The sequence below is a fragment of the Nycticebus coucang genome, chromosome 17 (genome assembly GCF_027406575.1).
Source record: "Nycticebus coucang isolate mNycCou1 chromosome 17, mNycCou1.pri, whole genome shotgun sequence".
Classification (NCBI taxonomy): domain Eukaryota; kingdom Metazoa; phylum Chordata; class Mammalia; order Primates; family Lorisidae; genus Nycticebus; species Nycticebus coucang.
The window spans coordinates 29,598,056-29,613,670 of record NC_069796.1 but is presented as its reverse complement, the minus strand read 5'-3'; the positions used below and the strand labels follow the sequence as shown (position 1 = coordinate 29,613,670).

The 15,615-nt window shown below is 33.5% G+C and overlaps 1 protein-coding gene across 8 annotated transcripts in view; it reads left to right on the top strand.

Moving 5' to 3' along the window:
- The window catches only part of RAPGEF6 (Rap guanine nucleotide exchange factor 6), a 200,548-nt gene that overhangs the window by 73,477 nt on the left and 111,456 nt on the right, over positions 1-15,615 (top strand). For 6 of the 8 annotated variants that reach the window (XM_053566300.1, XM_053566294.1, XM_053566295.1 and 3 more), the window contains one exon: positions 12,836-12,979. The exons of the other annotated variants lie outside the window; for them this stretch is intronic. In XM_053566300.1, the coding sequence (XP_053422275.1) occupies positions 12,836-12,979 (144 nt within the window). The remainder of the gene's footprint in view (positions 1-12,835; positions 12,980-15,615) is intronic. 8 annotated transcript variants of the gene reach the window in all.

Below are 15,615 nucleotides of genomic sequence, written 5' to 3'. Positions count from 1 at the left end.
TATAGGGGATATCTATTAAAGCCTCAGAATTCTTTCTTTTAAATATATTTATTGAGGAACATGGTGAGAAAATTACCTAGGCACTGTTGGTTTTTGGATTTGTTAGCACTGTATGGAGAGAAAGTAGTGCTTTTATTTCAGGGTTCTCATATACATTGTTTTTAAATACTTATTCTGTAATATTTTCTTATAAGGAGGTAGAAAAGGAGAATATAAAATCACTTTGAATGCAAGATGCTACATCCTCGTCTAATAATTCCCTTTCCAAAACCTGAAGTCAGCCTTTTCTGTAATGAAACCTGCTTGCTTTTGTTGGAAAAAAGAATTTAGAAACCCAGACCTGGCTGCCAGTTGTGCCCATTGCTCCGGATGTCTCATTCTCCTACCTCTCAGTGAACAAAGCTAGAAAATATGTGTATGTGCACCACATGTGCATGTGCACACAGTTGTATACACAAATCTTGTATTTATATTTTTGTATCTCTATGTTAAAAACTCAGGGCTTATTCTGGCTTTTTAAAAAGTGCTTCCTTTGTCTAATAGAAACTTGTCTTTCATTATTATCAATTTGTTTTTTACTTACAGTTAAAGTAAATGGGCAGTTATGGGCAATGTTATTTGCCCATAACATTGTAGAAAGCACTACTAGCTAGAGTGTTAAGATGAACACATTTTAAATGTTCAGTTTGATCATCTGACAAATGTATATCCCTTACATATGCATAACCTAGCTCCCTGGCAAGAAATTTTTTCATCTTCCACTGAAGAAAGTATTCAGAGAATTACAGGGACCACAGCAAAAGGACACAAGAGTCAAGTTGAAGGGATTTGCGTGGCCAGAGCCACACAGTTTGAGGCTCTAAATACAAATTCCCAGTAATTGATGGCATGGCTGTGTGTATTAAAGGAATTTGTAAATCCTAATGACATAAATGAATGAGTGGGGAAGAAGCAAAAGTTCTTTGTAACAGTAGAATGCCAACTAATAAATTTTGAAGGGATAATTAAGTTAGAAAATAATTAATGAATGCTAAAACTTGGGGGCAAATGTTTGATGAGAAACAGAATACTTATGAGGTCTCAAAGGTCTCAAAAGTATTTCCCCACAAATCTTTTTTTTTTTTTTTTTTGAGGCAGAGTCTCACTGTGTCGCTCTCAGTAGAGTGCTGTGGTGTCACAGCTCACAGCAACCTCTAACTCTTGGGCTTAAGCAATTCTCTTGCCTCAGTCTCCCAAGTAACTGGGACTACAGGCACCTGCCACAATGCCCAGCTATTTTTGTTGTTGTTGTAGTTGTCATTGTTGTTTGGCAGGCCTGGGCTGGATTCAAACCATCCAACCCTTATGTATGTGGCTGCTACCGTAGCCACTAAGCAGTAGGCGCTGAGCCCCACAAATCATTTTTTAAGGGAAAAAGTACAAAATTTATGGTAGGAAGACATAGCAAATACTAACATGGGATTAGCTATGTCATCGGAATGACATAGTTGGTGCAGTTCATGATATATAAATACGGACTATAGATTAGACAATTTCGAATTTTCAGATTTTTATAACTGTACTGTGGTTATGTAAGACAAAGTCATTGTTCTTCAGAAATACATATTGACATATTTTGGATTCAAGAATCACTTTATCTTCAATTTATTCTCAGATGTTTCAAGAAATGTGTATATATAAAATAAAAAGTCAAAAAGTAGTAACACCAAGTATACATTTATTGTTGATAATTTTTAAATTCTGAAACTTTTTTATTGATAACCAGCATAGTTTAAAATGCTGTATGAGTTATAGGAGAAAATCTAGATTAGATGAAATTTTCAACAATCTTAAAAATGCTTGATCCAAGTCTACCAAATGGTTTTACTATGTTTTTATTTATACAAATTTGAAGAACTCCACTGGCGAGTCAGAATGTCTTTTTTCTGAACACCTTTTGATCACCTGATATGTTAGTCATCTTAATCTGGTATCTTATATAGTAATCTTCTTGTTTTAACTTCATTTGTTATGGTGAGGTTGTACATATTCTCATATGCTATTGAGATTTTTCTTATTATTATAGTATTGATCTCTCTTGCCAGTTTTTCTACTTGAGTTATTCCTTTTCTTGTTTATTTGTGAAGAACTTTTTATTAGTAAATGAGCTCTTTTGTTTATAAGAGGCTATAAATTTATCATTTTCTTTAACTTTACATCTAAAATATATTTGTTCATAGTTAACAATTTTTAGGGAGTGAGGATCTGTTAAGTTTGTTTCCTTCTAAATCTTTTGGATTTGAGGTCATGCTTTTAAAAGACCCTCCTCTTAACAAAATTATTTAACTTACCGTTTTGCTTTGTAGAATTTATTAGTTCATTATTTTGATTTAAGTTTTAAATTTAACTTTTTCTATGTAGCTGAAGACAGTGACATCCACGTAACGATCTGTCTCCCAATAATTTCCCCAAAAATAATATAGATCTACAAGATAGGTGAAATCCACAGACAAATCACACTCACAGCATAACTTTGAAGATAAAGAATGTCCAAACTTGAAAATAATTATAAATAACAATTTTACAGATGGACTATAACAGGTATTGGCAGGGGTGTGGAGAAATTGGAGCCATTATACACTGCTGGTAGAAATTTATATGGTGCAGCTGATTTGAAAATTCAGGCAGTTCTTCAAATAGTTAAAAATAGAATTATCATATGACTCATCAATTCCACTCCTACATATCTGCCCAAGAGAATTGAAAACAGGTTTACACAAAATCTTGTCCACTAATGCATACATTATTCATAGATTCCAGAAAGTAGAATCAGCCCAAATGTCCATCAGCTTGATAGATAAACAATTTATTGTATATTCATATGATGGTGTATAATTCTGCCATAAAAAGGAATGAAGTATTGATACATGCTACATACAACATGGATGAACCTTGAAAACATTTTGAGTGAAAGAAACTGCATACAAAAGGCTAGTATATATGATTTTATTTACACGAAATGTATAGAATGGGGAAATCCATGGAGACAAAAAGTAGATTAGAAAATCTACATAAGCCAATATCTAGAAAAGAAAATGAAGCTGTAATTAGAAACCTTTTCATTTAGAAAGTCAGACCCTTGTGGCATCAGTGGTAAATTTTTCCAAACATTTTAAAGAAGAAATGCTACATAACCTGTAATACAGTGGTTCTCAACTTCCCTAATGCCTCCTAATGCTGCAACCCTTAATAGAAGTTCCTCATATTGTGGTGACCTCCAACCATAAAATTATTTTTGTTGCTACTTCGTAACTATAATTTTGTTACCGTTATGAATTGTAATGTAAATATCTGATATGCAGGATGTATTTTCATTGTTACAAAGGGGTTGCAACCCGCAGGTTGAGAACCGCTGCTCTAATAGTAAGTAGAATGCTTCAGATTCACTACAGATTGAATACTTCCTCTGTTTCTATGGGTCCTGTTTAATTTTGATAACAAAGCCTAATAAAGGCCTTATACAAAAGCAATATTATAGGTCAGTATTTTTTAATGAAAATAGATGTAAAAATCTTAAAATTTTAGGGAATCAAATCCCAGTGATACATACGGTGAATAAAACATCATGACTAAACTGAATTTATTCCTAGAATTACAGGTTGAGTTAGCATTTGGAAATCAGTGTGATTCACTACATTGATATAATTAAAGGGAAAAAAATCAGATGATCATCTCTGTAGGTGCATGTAAAGCATTTGATAGTACTCTAAACTCATTCATTATTTTAAAAGCTTTAGCAAGCAAGGGCGAGAAGGAAGGTTCTATAACCTTATTTCAAGTACCTGCACAAACCCTACAGTAAAGACTTAAGACTTTGTCCCAGCATTTGAGAATATGTCAATAAAGCTCACCAATACCAAAATCACTGTACAGGAGATTCTGTGCGGTACATTTAACAAGGGGAAAACAATGGATAGAAAAAATACACTAGAACCTCCATATTTGACCACCAAACTACTTTGACTACCTTATTAAGTTGACCTAATTTTCATAGACCAGACACGCACCTCATGTATGTATCAGTACTATAGGCCTACTTCCTTATGTCCACCACTTCCATATGTTAGTTTGTTACAGTCCCTTGGATGTTCAATTTACAAAGGTTCTACTGTACATAAAACTGTCATTTACAAATGACATGATATGCACATAGAAAACCCAAAAATACTTAAATGTGAACTTTTTAAATTACTAAGTAATTTTAGCAAGGTCACTGGATACTTATTTGTACACCAAATCAATTATATTTCTCCTTACAAGCAACAAATAATTAGGAGATAGAATTTTATAAATATACCATTTGTAAACAAAAAAAATTGATATGCATTAGATTAAATCTAACAAAGTTGCAGGAGAACTTTACACAGAAAACCGTAAAAATTTCTATACCTCTAAATCAATTGAGGCAGTCAATATATATATATTTTTTTTAATTTTCCAATATTTTATTAGGCAGTTTTTCAACATACAGTGCAATTGAAAGAATTATACAGTGATCACTCGTATGCCCACCACATACATTTCATAATTTTCTTCTTCATATGTAAGGAATTTGTAGGGAGGCCGTAGGTTTTGTGCACCTAATCATAATGACCCCAGATTTCTGTTGGGTGTAGTGTTAGGGGCAGTCAATATTTTTAATATATAAGTTCTCTCAAGATCCCTCTAAAACTTAATGCAATCTTGATGCAATTTTTAAAGTAGGGATCAAAAACAACTATCAACATTCTACATGTGTGTCACATAAAGGAAGAATACATTTACGGTAATGATGGAAAAATTACCTAAGCCAGGCCTGGTGGCATGAATCTGTAGTCACATCTACTCTGTAGACTGAGGCAGGAAGATCACTTTAGCCTAGAAGTTTGTGCCTATCATGTGCTATGTTCATGCCTGCAAATAGCCATTGCACTCCAGTCTGTGCAACACAGTGAGACCCCATCTCTTTAACAACTCTACAAAAGCAATGTTTTAAAATACCTTTAAAAAAACAAAAATTAAACTTGAACAAAAAGAGACACTATGTTCTCAGAGATGAAGTTACCATCATGTTATTATTTTTTCTTAGTTTACCTTATTGAGATCCCAGTGAAGAGTACTATCAGTTGTGATGGTTTTGTGCCTAGCACACTTAGGGGGAAAAAAGGCAAGTAAAGGTAGAAGAAAACTGAGAAAAAATAGCAGTTTAGAGGACACATGTAAATCTTTGTGTGTTCTAAAATCAATTCAAAAATGAAGAAAAAATGTAATTCACCCCCAACCAAAACAATGATTTTAATATATGTAAAATTTTTGGTATAATTTCACTAAGAATTATTATTTCTGGTGACTTTAAGAGACAATATTTTGTCTGTACATTCCTATTATATATATGGTTTACACAGAAAGAGGATATATCGTTCATTGTAAGGACTGAAAGAGCTAGTTGTCTCATTGTTAGTACTAATAGTGCTATTTTTACAGTTTTTTTATACAGTCATGTGCCAAAAATGATGCTTCAGTCAGTGACAGGTCACATATATGGTGGTCCTACAAGATTATTATATGGCATTTTTACTGTACCTTTTCTGTGTTTTGATACACACATCCTTACCATTGTGTTATAATTGCTTGTCAGTATTGAATAGCAGTATGTGCCTCTGTGTGTAGCAGTAGGCTGTACCTACCATCTATGTTTGTGTAAGTCAGTAGTTCTCAACCTTCCTAATGCCTCCTACTGCTGCAACCTTTTAATACAGTTCCTCATGTTGTGGTGACCCCCAACCATAGAATTATTTTCGTTGCTACTTCATAACTGTAATTTTGCTGCTGTTACGAATCGCAATGTAAATATCTGATATGCAGGATATATTTTCATTGTTACAAAGGGGTCGCGACCCACAGGTTGAGAACAGCTGGTATTAAGTATACTCCATGATACTTGTATAGTGATGAAATCCCCTAACATCTCATTTCTTAGAACGATTCCTCATCATTAAGCAACACGTGAGTGTATATGTGTCTGTATATAGAGATGCACATACATGTAACTGTAATTATAATAACATAACATACATACATGTATATGTGGATTATTAGGAAACAAAACTATGTAACTAGAATGTTAGTGGTAATGTTGTTAATTTAAAGCTATTATATATGTATAAATAATGTATACAGGGTAGACATAAAGTTCATGTGCAATTTAAAATAATTTAACATAGTAAATTCCATATGAACTTTATGGACACCCTGTATGTGTATATTATGAAGAGAAAATTTGTATGTAAAGATATATTTAATTAGAAAGGATTAAAATGTATATCTAATTATAATTAATATATTCATATATAAATTTCATTAACAATCACAATTTTTTTTTCAGCATTAGAGTTTACATTAAAGCGAAGATGTTACATTAAAAACCTGAATATAAAATTTCCGTAGGAAATGTCAGCATCAACATGTGACTGGTTTTTTCTCTCTCTTTTTTTTAATTTTCTTATTTTTTTGAGAGTCTCCCTTTTGTCTCTCTCAGAAGAGTGCATGGTGTCACAGCAACCTCCAACTCTTGGGCTTAAGGGATTCTCTTGCCTCAGCCTCCCGAGTACCTGGGACTACAGGGCTTTTTTTCTCTTAAAAGTATTTACCAAATTGGTCCATGTTAAGAAAGCAATGTGTTCCCTAAGGCTATTCATTGCAAAAGCTTAGAAGCTGGGACACAAGTAGTTAACAACCATTCCTAGTGATTATAGAGCCCTGATAATGGTGAGTAAGTACCATTGCCTCACTAAAGGAATGTAAACCTCCAGTAAGCAGTGGCTTATGGCAGGTATGGATAAAAACATGTATTCGATTAGGATTTCTTCTGTTAGAAAGCCAGGAAATAAATGTGGAATGTAAATGTCTTGGCAAAGTAACTAGGAAAATGCCAGGAGGGCTATGTCAACTAATGAGATGAAAATGTGTCAAATATTCTATGAAACAAGTGTATGGTGCCCCATGATCATATTGATGTACACAGCTATGATTTGATAAAAAAAAAAATAAAAAATAAAATAAAATGGGCAGCTGTCAAAAGTTCATAATAATTTAGAAGAGAAATACTGCTTTTATCAAGAAGGATTACAGATATTTATCAGAAACTTTTTTCTGCATTTATTACGGTAATTCGTGCCTCTTTTCTCCTTGGATCTCTTCATATAATTTACAGTAAATGATTTTTCTAATATTAAATTACCCTTGCATTCTCAATAAAAGCTCAATTTGAGTTTCTAGTTTTTTGTGCATTCTGGGTCCAATTGGATAATAAAGTTTAGGACTTTTCCATTTATGTTTTTTAGTGAAGCATTAGCCTGTAATTTTAGTTTGTAGTATTCTTTTTGTCATATTTTTTGCAGCAAATTCTGTGAGTTCCAATTGTTGGGATCTGTTGGGTTTTTTTCTGTCTGTATCAGATTTTTTTTAACTTAGACATTCATCGTTATTGCTGGCAGGTTTGGATTTACTTTTACTGCTTTATTGTTCTACTGTTCTTACTGTTCTACTCCCCCCCCCTCTTGTTTTTACTATCTTTAATAGTAAGGTCTTTTTTTCTTACCTCTTCTTCCTACTAATAAGTCCATTAAAAATAGTGTCTATTGTCTTCTGTTATTGCTAATTCTTGGTGTTTTAAAATTTCTATCTTAAAATATCTGAAGCTAGTAAGTAGCCAAACTTAAAGAGTTCAATGCTAGGGCCCAGAAATAATTCCTATTGCCCGGTGTTTTAGCTTTATGTATTTGTCCTATAAATTTTGTCTTACTTTATTGTTTTATACAGTCATTATTTGTTCATATTTAACTAGATGTTTAGCATTATTTGCTTTTAATTTTCTTGTGTTAAAAAACCGGCACTTGTGGCTCAGTGAGTACAGCGCCGACCCCATATACCGAGGGTGGTGGGTTTAAACCTGGCCCCGGCCAAACTGCAACAAAAAATAGCCGGGCGTTGTGGCAGGCGCCTGTGGTCCCAGCTACTGGGGAGGCTGAGGCAAGACAATCGCCTAAGCCCAGGAGCTGGAGGTTGCTGTGAGCTGTGATGGAACAGCACTCTACTAAGGGCAATAAAGTGAGACTCTGTCTCTACAAAAAAAAATCCTTACTTATAGGAACACTTGTGTAATGTTTAAAATGTCTCCTTTAAAACTGTTTTTAACTTAGTAAATGTAGAATATAATTGTCTTAACACAATAACTAAGAAAATGCCAGGAAGGCTACATTAACCAGTCTGATGAAAATGTGTCAAACTGTTTATAAAACCAATGTATGGTGCCCCATGATCGCATTAATGTACACAGCTATGATTTAATATTAATAAAAACAAATTAAGAAAAAAATAAACTGTGTTTAGTGATGGTCTTTTGTTAAACATCTAAACTAAGTGTAGTGTTTTTCTTTATTTTTTTCTTTGTCTAAAAATTTCTTTATTTTTGCCTCATTCTGGGAGGATTATTTGCCATGAATATAGCAACTCACTTCCGTTGAGTCTACTGATGAACTTGTCAAAGGCATTCTTCTCTGTTACCGTGAATATAATTATTCATAGCAAAATGAAAATTATTTTTAATTGATATAATCAGTGCATTTTATTTTTTGATATTCATTACTTTTGGAGGAGTCAGTCATTAATTTTCTTTCCTTTGTACCTGACGTGTATTTTCCCTCTGTCTGTATTGTAGGTCTTCTATTTATACTTTATTTGTGAACTTGATGCTGCAGTTTTTGGTTTCATTTTCTTTTGTACACCTTCTTGATCTTTGTTTAAATGTGTGTTAAATCCTTTCAGCCTTTCTTCTATATCTTGTACGCTTTCTTATTTTTCGTCACTTTATGATGCTTTGTATCACATGCTTTGTAATTCTTCTAGATCCATCTTCCCAATTCACTAATTCCCATTTTAGTTGCATCTTAATATGCCATTCTTATGGGGGTGTTGTTTGTTTTGTTGTTTTACCCTTTTATTCTATTTCAGTTTGGGTTATTTTATTGACCTGTGTTTAAGTTCATCCATTTTTTTTTTTTTTTTTAATACAGAGTTTCACTTTGTCACCTTGGGTAGAGGGTTGTGGCATTATAGCTCACAGCAACCTCCAACTCTTGGGCTCAAGCAATTCTCTTGTCTCAGCCTCCTAAGTAGCTGGGACTACAGGCACCCGCCACAACGCTCAGCTATTTTTTTTTTTTTTTTTTAGAGACAGGGTCTCAACCATGCTCAGGCTGGTCTCGAATCTGTTAGCTCAGGTAGTCCAGCCACCTTGACCTCCCAGAGTGCTAGGATTACAGGTGTGAGCCACCACACCCAGCCTGTTTTAAAGGTATTGTTTGTTTTTTTTTTAATTATAGCTTTATGTTCTCTGATAATTTCAGTATATTGAAGTGTTTGCAAATGTTATTCTGTTGGGTTTTTTGTTTGGTTGGTTTTTATCTGTCACTTTTCAACGTATCTTGCTCACGTGATTAGGTTTTGTTGTAGTTGGGTTTTGTGAATTTTTGTATGTTTGTCTATGAGTTCACATGTCTTGGAACTTTAAGTATGGTGGTACTTTGATTTGGGGGGTAAGGTGGCATTCTACAATTGATTCTCCCAGTGGTTTATGTATATTAACAGTCTTGAACTTCTTTAGATTTACTTAATGTGCTTAAGGTAGTATGAATTCAAACTACAAACTTACGTGAGAGATGGCTTATGGTTTTAAATTCTGAGGGGTTTTTGTTGTTGTTACTGTTTTTGTATGGTTTTCCTTTGCCCCCAACTTTTTCCCAGTGCCAGGGAAGTTTTCTTTTATGTCATATTTGTCCCTTATAATGAGGGTATAGCTATTGAAGATGAGCTTTATGAGTAGGTTTTCTGTTGGATTCCACATCTTTAGTAGATTATTTATCTCCTGTCTTTCTTGCTCCCTACCAACATCAAAGTGGAAGGTATTTGCAGAAACTATCTGGCTTTATTGGCTTCCCAAGCCGAAGTGTTCTTGCTTTCACTTCATTCATGGTCTTTGTATTCCTTACTTTTGTGCCATTTCAGTTATGCATTTGTGAAAGTTTTTGTTTTTTTTTTAAATCTTACATTGTTTTTAACGTATCATTTCATGTTTTTAAAGGCAACATTTCAGTTATATTCAGAGGAATTTTGTATGAGCATTAGTCCAATAAAAGTCATGGTTAGATTATTTAAATTTGGGTACGTTCTTAATATTTTGAAGCTTAGAAAACTTTTTCCTAAATTTACTTCCACTTTGACTTTGAAAAGCCTTTATTGGTTAAATCTCTGCTTTGCCCAATAAATGGCAAACATTAAAAAGTCTAAAAAACATATGTTAGACTTTCACCTAAAGGAGATTATCTGTTTTATCCCCGGAATAAATAAATATGAAGTTGATGAACTTTTTAGTCATACTTGGGTTTTGAGGACTGATTGATGTACTTGTGTGAATTATTTAACTTTTATGAGACTCTATACCAATTATTACAATAGGTAGAGTAGCTGTGTAAAAGTTATAAACCCTAAATGAGATAAGTTACCATCTGGTAAATGGCCTTGTCAGTACTGACTCAATAACATTTTGTCAGGGCATAACATATTTGAGTAGAAAACAAGAATTTAACACGAATTTTGACAAGCCACTTGAGTGTTAAGTGAACAAAGATGAATTCTTGCCCTAGGGAGCTTGTTATCTTGTCAATGAATAGACTTATTAAATAATTATGGTCAGTATGCTTAAGTTTATATAAGGAATAACACCTTCCTGGGGCAGAGATTATTTGAACCAGACCATAAGGTATGTGTAGGAGGTCGGTATACTGGTGAAGAAGGACTGAGGCAGTAGAGAGCATGTCCCATTTATGAGAAGTCTAGGTCATGTATATATAGTTAGCCATCAAGGCCTCAGGAAGAATGTCTTTTGTGGTTGTGAACCAAATGGCAACTGAGATGTATCTTAGAAGATTGATGGTAACAAGGAAAGATAGAAGGAGTAGGATAACATAAATTGAAGTAATAAGTAAAGTTACTTAAGTTCCTTAGATGGCAGAGGGTAAGTTATACAGTATAGAGGGTCACATGAATAGTCACATTGACTTGGCTGCTGCTTACTCTTGAACTCACATCTGAAACAGAACAGATTAGACATCAACTCTTACTGAGAAATTATAAGGAACCTTTGCATATCTCATTAGTTTTTGTGGTGGGGGATGATAAGGGAACTGCTGTTCCAAGGCTATATGTATAAGATGAAGTGATCAAAATATTTTGGGAACAAAATATACATGGCTTTGAATATCAAATGTAAGAGTTTAACATTTATTTGGTAAACATTAGAGGTCCATTTTAACATTTTGAACAAGAGACATGGCCTATCTGAATGTGTAGGATAGAATTGCACAGGAGCATGTCAGGTTCACTTGTTAATGAAAGTTACTTATCACTAAGGTAATGGGAATGAAAGAACATTGTGAGAAGGATTTATAGAGACAGGACCGAAAATCTGAGAAATAATTGAACCTAAGATTTGGTTGACAAACAGGGGAGCTGGGAGTGTTAGTGAGATTACGTACAGTAGTTACCCACCAAACCAAGGTCACTTTACAGTTTCCATTACCCACCATACAATTGAGAGAAAGAAAAAGATCATATTTATGTAACTTTTATTATAACATATTATTGTAACTGTTCTATTTTATTATTAGTTTTTGTTAATCTCTTACTGAACCTAATTTATGAGTTAAAACTTGTCATAGGTTTGTATGTGCAGGGAAAAATAATATACATAGGGTTTGGTACTATCTGCGGTTTCATGCATCTACTGGTGGTCTTGGAATATATCCCCTAGGTATAAGGGTAAACTACTGTATTTGAGTACCTTAGAAATTTTGATATTAGAAAAAGATGCAACAGTAGCAGGAAAGTTTTAGGGAAAAACTGAAACCATCATTTGTTGTTTACTGGATTTATTTGATGTAAGGTTAGTTGTAACGAATATTATAGAAGATATTGATATATACCTTTGTAAAAATGGTTAATTTTTTTAAATTATAGTTTAGTTTGCTTGGGCAGGCAGTGAAATCATATTGTTCCAGCAGGATAAGCTTTGAAGACAAGCCTGTGTATTCCCACTCACATTTAATAAGTATCACTATTGTGAGACTGGAACATCACTAATTTCTTTGGGTTTTACTTTGTCTAAAAACTATACATAGTGACACCTGCTTACATGGCTGTTGTGTAAACTAAATAGTATAATGTCATGTATATGTATGCTGCCCCGTTTTTTAAGCCCTTAATAAATGTTAGTTTTTCCTTCTTTCTTATAAAATGCAAGCCTTACTTATGGCTATTGTTATACATTATCTTAAACACCAAAGAAAAATGCATACATTTTTTTTCTTTAGCAATTCACTGAAACCATAGTCCTGACTGTGCTAAGTATTATCTGTATATAATCAGACAGTTTGCAATCAGACTAAATCAGAATTTGTAATTATCAAATGTGTAGATGTATTTAACAATCTTCATTTCTGGTAAGTGACTAAGGTAGAGGATATATATTTATGTATGCAAGAGAGACTATTTCCTGGAAGGAAATTGTGGTCTTCAGATCCTTATAATAACATCACTTTTAATCTTTTTGACTCATGAGCATTGTCCTATACAGACAGTTTTCTTGCGTCAATTTCTTGCAAGTAAATGAAGCTTCTTTATGAGTCTGTTAAGACTCCATAGACTATCAGTAATATGGAAAAAGTAGATATTTAATCAGGAATGTAAACATATGTTTCAGGTAGAGAATTCCAAAGATAGTGAAGATAGTGTTCTGCAAAGAGAAATTCCTGTCAGACAGTCTCGAAGAAGATTTCGGAAAATTAACTGTAAAGGAGAGCGCCAAACTATTACTGACAATGTGGACATTAACAGCTATCTTTCTGTGAGTATATTTAGGAACACTTCATGAATCTTAAAATTTTCATATGTAGTATCTAATTCACATATTTTTTGTTGCTGTCAACATTTGGGGCTCTGTGTAAAAGTGTGTGGCAAGTAAATATGTGTATTATCTATTCAATTTTTAAAAATACTTCTGCTTACTAGAGTTGTTTAAAAATACTCTTACCAGTGGGAGTTTTGTTTTTGTTCTTGCTTTTGTTGAAATAATTTTTTAAAAGTTTTTACTGTATGTTTTTATACATATTTGCAGATTTTCTTACCTTTTGATTGCCTGAATGGGATACGGATAAGGTCTTATCTGAGAACTCAGGTGATAGAACTTTTGTTCATTGGGAACTTTTGTCCTTACATGCTGTAAGGCATATAAAAGGAGTAAAAACCTAGCGATTATTCCCTTGAGATGTAGGACAAATATAAATAATTTATTTTGGCTCAGAAACATATGCAAGTGTTGAAAGTATATTTTCACATGCAGATACTGCAAAAGAAGCAGATAGAATATTTAAGGTTTGTAATACCAGAAGAAATACAAGCTGTTTCTTCTGAAGTCTTTAATTTATTGTTAACTACAAAGTTGTAGATAACTGCTGTATAGATTGTGAAGTTGTAGATAATATCTTTTTAGATTATGAAGTAGTTGAATCAAAAAATAAGGATAATTTAAAAATAATAAATCCATGTGTGTTTTGGTGGGAGAAGTTTTACAGTTAATAATTTTCAAAGGAGTGATGATCCCTAAAATATAGAACGGTTAGTCTAGAGCTTTTCTTCTTTTGTTTGCATGTGTTAAAATAGTAATATGAAAGGTGGAGAGATGGTTGATTGCAACAAAATTCTGAAGGGTATGTTTAGATCTTTTGGTTGTCAGAAACAGAAATTTGCTCATTCATGTTAGGGATTTAGGAAGTTATTTATACTGGAATACGTGTTAGTTTTAAGGCATCTGTAAGGGTTTGTCACATTTGCCTAATTTCATTGATTTAATACATTCTGACAACAAACAATAATATGAACTAGTTCCAAAATTTATAACCATGTCCAGAGCCATCCAAAATTCATTGTTCTTACTATTTAACAATTTCTTTCTCCCTTTATCAAATGAATTTCCCTCATTACTAATTAATTTAAGCTGACTTGTTTCACCTTATTACACAAATAATGTGTTTATTTTTGAAAAATTAGGGCGGCGCCTGTGGCTCAGTGAGTAGGGCGCCGGCCCCATATGCCGAGGGTGGTAGGTTCAAACCCATTCCCGGCCAAACTGCAACAACAAAAAAATAGCCGGGCATTGTGGCTGAGAGAATCACATAAGCCCAAGAGCTGGAGGTTGCTGAGCCGTGTGACACCATGGCACTCTACCGAGGGCAGTAAAGTGAGACTCTGTCTCTACAAAAAAAAGAAAAATTAGAAATTGATCCTACAGCTAAGTTATATGACCATTTGATGGTATTTTGTATTTTCCTGGTTAAACCTTTAGCATGTGGATAGATGTGTATGGTTTTTCACTAATTTCTAAAAACCTAAATACGTAATGTTTTTTAACTTGTTAAAACCTAATTATATAATCTTAACATCTTTGAATACAGCTAAATCAGTTTTTACAATGATATTGGTAACAACTATGTGGTAATCCATTATAATAATATGTCGTAAGTTATTCAGTTTCCAGTATTCCCTCATTGAATTATTTTTAGGTTTGTTTTTTTTTTAATAAGATGTTAAGTATATTTGTGGTAATGTATGCTCTCATCCTGATTTCCTTAGAAAAACTTCCAAGTAGAATTGCTTAAAAAATGTTTAATTGTACTACTTGGTTCTCCTTGTATGACTTAAGGAGTGCAAATTGTGTGCGGGAGGGGCCGTATTTTGTTTGTTTTTTATTGAAGGGACAACCTCTATCTCTCACTCAGGCTGGTGTGGTCATAGCTCACTGTAACCTCAAACTCCTGAACTAAAGGGATCCTCCTACCTCATCAGCCTCCCAAGTAACTGAGGCTACAGGCATGAGCCACCACTATATTTTTTTTTAATTTTATTTAATTTTTTTAAGAGATGAGGGCTCCTTGTGTTGCCCAGGCTGATATTGAACTCTTGGGTCAAACAATCCTCCACCTTAGCCTTTGCTCAGCCCTTGTTGTTTGTGTTTGTATTGTTTGCTTATTTTAATATCATCTTTAGTGTGTTCTTTCCCCAGATTTTGTTTCGTTTTGTGTCAGGAAGCCTAGATATATGTCAGATATTCTCTTAGTAGCTGTGGATTATGCTCATGACTAATTTACTTTATCCCTCCTATGTGCTGAAAGTTGTCTTCTTGTGAATATGCTGGTTTTCTGAGTGGACCAGAAAGAGCAGTGGGCACACTACTTGGGATTGTTTTTGTTGGATAACTCAAAACAGAGTGACATTTTTGCATGTATAACTATTATTAGGTAGTTATTAGTAGTTATTCTACTAAGTACTGTAAATCATGGGAAGGGAAAAAGAACTAAGTTGATTCAATTTAGACAAAACTGACATTAATGAGAGTAGGTTAGCGAGAGATTTTGAGTGGTGTTACATGCATTAGCTATTTCTTGAATTAATAGAGGTTTTTTCCTGAAAGAGGGTATATTTCAG